Raw genomic sequence first — 5,302 nt, forward strand, 5'->3', positions numbered from 1 at the left:
TTGCACAGGAGTGTAGGGGAGAGAAGGTGAGCTAAGCTAAGGTAAGGTAAGGTAGAGACAAGGTAGAGGGGAGTTTATAGGGTAGTATTGGTCCGAGAGCAGACGTCGTTGCTGCAACGCAGGCGCGTGTGGAGATACACTGTGCAACGCCCACCTCAAATTGTTTATTTTTGTACAAGGGAAAGTGAGGGCTGCGATCAGAGCTCCCAACATGGCATCCCACCCCACCACCACCACCACCACCACCACCACCGCCACAACTATCACCATGGTGGTCGGGTGTGCGAGCTCCAATGAAGGGATAGTGATGGGTGGGTGCAATTGAAGAGGACAGTGGAAAGGCAAGTGGATAGGTGAAGGGAGACATGGAGAAGAGATGCTCGGTTAGAGGCACAGACTGACGGAGGGACAGCAGGAGGAAAAAAAAGGGGTGGAAAGAGAGGAAGTGGGGGAGGATCCCATTAGGGCCGTAGAGCGGCCATGACCTGTGTGGCTACCTTCTGAAATTGGATGGCAGAGCCGCGGATGCGTTTGAGACAAACGGCGCGTTGGTGCAGACGTGGAATGGAGCACACTTCCATCTCCCACTGCAGCATATCCGAGGAGACTGACGAGGAGGCCACTCCCCTGGTCCCCTCTAGTTCGCCTAGCCCTGTACTCGTACCTGCCCTCGCCTCTGTCTCTGAACCCACCTCTGCGATCTCCATACTGCCTTCTGTGTTGCTGCTATCCGAGAGCACCTCAGACCACCCACAATGCAACAGGTACATCCACTGATAGTCCGCCTCCCACTGACAGCCCCTCACCGCCTTTAACGCATGCTTCATCTCATTCATTAATTCCGACGCTGTCTTCGTCGAGGTAACATGTACCCCCCAGGGATTGCGCACCTCTCGTGGCTTTGAATAGATCTGCCGCTTCCCTCCGCCTATCAATTGTGTTGGCGCCGAGGCTTGCTTCGACGGCCTGTAGCATCGACGTTTGAAAACGGGTAGGGGTACGAGTAGGAGCATGCGGAGAAAAGAAAGACCAGGATGAGTACGGTGATGATGTTGATAATGGAAGGCGGAAGATAAGTGTTAGGAGGAAAGACAGTATTATATATTAATGTCTCATTCCCATTTTTCCATTGTGCATATACACCTATTACCATAGTAACCGAATGAGGTGATATTACTGATGGAAGTTTATAGCCATCCTAGTCTACTGCGATTTTGGCCTCATTACTGTCGGAAAGGTGTGAGTTTCAGCAACGAAGGTTTACCACTCAATTAGCTAGCAATTAATATGGGTGGCTTAGAACCCACCCCACGGATTTGTAAATGCAACGAACTCACCCTTGAAGGAAGCTTCCAAGTGCCCGAAGGAAGTTCCGCGTCCATGTACTCTGATGTGCTGAGGACTGAGGTCTGAAGAAAATGAAGTGATGAAGGAAGTCCAAAGAGGATAAGAAAAACAAATATTCAGTTGGCTTACGAGTTATAGCCAGGTATATCATGAGAGCGACGTTGCTCCGTGCTAGTGGAATGATGTCCGCTGTCCGTAGATAGACTGGCGGCAGCGACAGCAGCGGCGGCGGCGGTAGGATTTAGAGCCATTTGGCTGGCAGCTGAGCCGAGGTTCTTGCCTTCCACCACTACCACCACTGCATCGGAGGCGCGCGCTTGTGCGCTGCCCACGCCGCCACCGGCTTCCTTAAACTCCTCTCGTACATTCTCCACCACGTCTTCCACAATATTCTCAGCCACCTTTGCTACAGCTGCCGAGGCTGAAGCATCTCCACTTGTAGCCTCCTCCTAAAATGTGAATAGAAAATTCCAATGAGATAAGAAAACAAAATTCAGAGGAGAGAGGGATGTACTTACTCGATTGGAGGAGGAGGAAGAGTGGGAAGCAGTGGGGGTGGCATTGTGATGATGGTGATGGCGATGATGTTGCTGCTGCTGCCCAGGGGAGGTGACAGATATACCTGGCAGCTCAGTTTTAGCGGAACGCACGCCCGAAGCCATCGCACCCACCGATGCTGAAGTGGCGGCGGTGGTGGTTGCATTCGCACTGTGTTGTCCCCGACTCTGGCCACCGCGCTTTTGACGCGAGCTCAAAGGTACGGGCGCTGGTGTTACTGAGACTCTGGAAATAAAATTAATTATCCCTTCATCTCGATTGGTCATACGTTTACTGATGTTATATTGCGACACTGGTTAGGTAACAGAAGCAGTATTTTGGCGTTATTGCTCTCCCTGCTCCTTTTTTGCCATATGGCCGTACAGAGAATGGAGAGGACGTGCTCATTTCCAATGGAGACGAACACATACAAGCGAATGCTGAGCGTGTCCGGGGCGAAACGCTGCGCCCTCAGCCAATTGCTTTCAAGGGCGGTTGGGATGGCACTGATGACGTATGCGCAGATTTGCACGTGACATAAAGGTCGGATGCGCCTTTTCCAATAAGTGGAAATTATTATCCATAATTTCCCCCCCCCCCCCTTGGTGAAAAATAGCAAACCACTGACCTTGTAAATGACAAGTGGTACTGCTTCGAAGAGGTAAAACAGCTTTTCCTAAATGTTTTACGAGGAGATGAGCGGGGTTTGACGAAAGCCGTTATTAGGAAGCGGGTTGGGATTCATACATTCTCCTCGAGAATCAATACGTTTCTCCTAAAATCTCGAATCTTATGAACCCCATATAATGAAGGGATTTGTGAAAAAGTTACCTAAATTTGGCTTAAATTTGACTCCTGAAACCACCCATTTCCCTATACAATGGAAACCTACACATGAGGACAACATTCGTATACTCTACTCAGCGCCAATGCTATTATGGTTACCAGTGAGACTCGGAAAGATGTCATTAATGAATTTCGTCATCTAACAGGAAACCAGAAGGTTAGTTAATAGTTGGAACAACAAAAATTTGATGATTTCGAATTCCAAGAAATGTACATTTCTAAACAGAGTATTAATGTGATCAGACATAACAAATTTGCCTGGTCCTGAGCCATTTGATATTTGCGCAGTGGCATGGAAAGTGAGCTGATAAAAAATAACTTGAACCAGCCCGCTCCAGATTCTATGTGCAGATTAAGCAGCCAGTGAGAGGGTGCATGAGAGAATAAACTAAATGGCAGACAAAACGGCTCTTGTATGTATGTACACGCACACATGCAAACAAACAACTCCAGGGTGACCTAGCTGTTGCAAATTCCCACACCAGTGTAGAATCAGCTACCCAACCAGCTAAGCGGCTAACTAGGAGATATCAGTGCCAAAATTATGCCTGCCATAGGTTTTTGGTCAGGTCCCGGTGAAAGTGGACCTTCACAAAGGCACAATGGCAACATAAGTGAGTGTGAAGCAGATTTTCAGCATCACTGGACGCCACTCAGCGTCTGCATTATTTGGGTTGAGGAGAGACGTGAATAAGGGGAAGGGCAGGGAATGTTAGGAGGCCTTGAGAGCTCACGGGGTAGTCTGATGGTGTTTGCTATGCGAACGAGTGTTCACGGGCAGTGACATTCGCCTACATGTAGATAAGACAAAAGAACTTAAACCTAAGGTATTGTATATTTGATTGTTAGCCTTCTCAACTTCACTTGTGCAAGAACACTTGAGGCGTGACGCACATAGTTTCATAGAATGAGAGTAAGAGAGAGAGAGAGATGGAGAAAGCCAGGAAACGCCCTTTAGAAGTGCGCCTCTGGCAATTATTTACTAATGGAATACGTATACCTATAGACCTGTGTGTGTGTCTGGCATGGAGAAATGCGCACAACAAGTTAAGCAATCGCGCACACTCACCGGGGCTGAAGGTCCTTCGGTCTGTAGTGTTTCACTGAAAGGCAAAAACACAGACAATATATAACGTCTTTTCTCGTCAACTCAGAACGAATAGTAGCACCATTCTGGGGTGTAGAATGGGCTATAAAGGTCTGTTTCACGAGTTCTCATGGATTTCAGAGTAGTTCCTGTCTCCATTTGATACATAAGTGATAAATCTTGATCCGTAAGCGGTTGTTGGCGGCTAAATATGAACAATTGATTTATGAATCTGAACTGGCGATACAAACCAAAGCATAACCGCATCCCTTCTCGAAATTTGATCAACATCCTCATTTGGGAAAATCATCGCACTACTGACCCGGAGGCAGTCAATTTGACTTGCGCAGGAGCGCGTTAACCAGTCAGAAAGTGGGAGTTGATAAGCCTCCAAAATTTATAGTAAAACTACAAGGAAATGAAGTCGCTTCTGGAAGCACCACCGCCACCATCACTGCTATCGTCATCGCTGCTGTCGTCATCACTGCCGCCCCACCCTGTGCGTCAACAGCTCCTGCGACCTCAAACTGAACCAAAAATGCATTGTTTTCCACATCGCCTTGCCCGGAATGAAATTACATTCCCGTGCGGTGGTTTCTCTCTGTTTCAATACGTGTATACGTATTCCAAGCATGTACACACACCCAAAAGTTTTGTGATCAAGTAACAGTGCTACGATTTCAAAATCGTAAGCAGAACACACCGGTCATACCGCCAGCCTCGACGGAGGGCTGTTCCGGTCCGTTGGATGGAGTAGCAGCGGTGGCAGAGAAGGTATTGGAAGCAGTGGAGGTGGCGGTGGTACTAGAGCTACCCTGACCGGTGAGCGATCGACCCATGTTGACAAAGGCGCGTTTGAGCGCAGCGGGTAGAGAACTAGTAGCCGAGTAGTTAGAGGAAATGGAGGCATTATGAGAGCCTGGAGGCACTGTGGGCATCTGCTGTTGCAGGTGGTGAGCCCTCAGGCCCGGCTGGCGTCGTGGCGTCTCTGTCGCCGGCTCCACTGTGAACCGACCCACCGCGGTTCCTTTTCTACCTCCGCCCCCACCGCCACCTGAACTCTCCGAAGAGGTCTTTGGGATTACCTCCAGAGACGGAATGTTCCTGGCGCAGTGACAAGGGGGGAGGAACTTTCAAACCAGAGTTCTAGACTATTATTTGTTTGAAAAACCAGAAGAATTATTTGCAATTAGCACTGACGTTCCTTCTCCAGACGACTGATTTCGGCCCTGAATGGGAGAAAGGTCACTATGGCAGTCAGTACGCTGCTGTTGTAAACTGTTTAAAAGTATGCTGATATAAACACATGGATACCCATGCACAAATGACCGTAACACCAGAAGGAAAAACAACTAAAAAGTCTTGAATGATCTTTGCCCTAGGTAATAAATTCACTATTCTTCAGAGGTGTTCAGTGCAAATAGCCTAAAGGCATTCACTTCTGGTTAAAACTAGGCATATGACGCCAATAGACGCATTGACATC

General features: G+C 48.4%; 1 protein-coding gene across 1 annotated transcript in view; it reads right to left on the reverse strand. All coding sequences in view use genetic code 11, as the record gives it.

The window, feature by feature from the left end:
* EGR_07379 (Serine/threonine-protein kinase par-1) overlaps positions 1–5,302 on the reverse strand; it is a gene marked incomplete at both ends in the record, with an annotated part of 8,413 nt that overhangs the window by 619 nt on the left and 2,492 nt on the right. Inside the window, 8 exons of the mRNA XM_024496628.1 lie at positions 60–397; positions 498–966; positions 1,338–1,409; positions 1,477–1,796; positions 1,866–2,130; positions 3,465–3,521; positions 3,800–3,833; positions 4,521–4,921. Coding sequence (XP_024348915.1) covers positions 60–397; positions 498–966; positions 1,338–1,409; positions 1,477–1,796; positions 1,866–2,130; positions 3,465–3,521; positions 3,800–3,833; positions 4,521–4,921 — 1,956 coding nt within the window. The remainder of the gene's footprint in view (positions 1–59; positions 398–497; positions 967–1,337; positions 1,410–1,476; positions 1,797–1,865; positions 2,131–3,464; positions 3,522–3,799; positions 3,834–4,520; positions 4,922–5,302) is intronic.

Source organism: Echinococcus granulosus (assembly GCF_000524195.1).
Source record: "Echinococcus granulosus chromosome Unknown EG_S00076, whole genome shotgun sequence".
Classification (NCBI taxonomy): Eukaryota; Metazoa; Platyhelminthes; class Cestoda; order Cyclophyllidea; family Taeniidae; genus Echinococcus; species Echinococcus granulosus.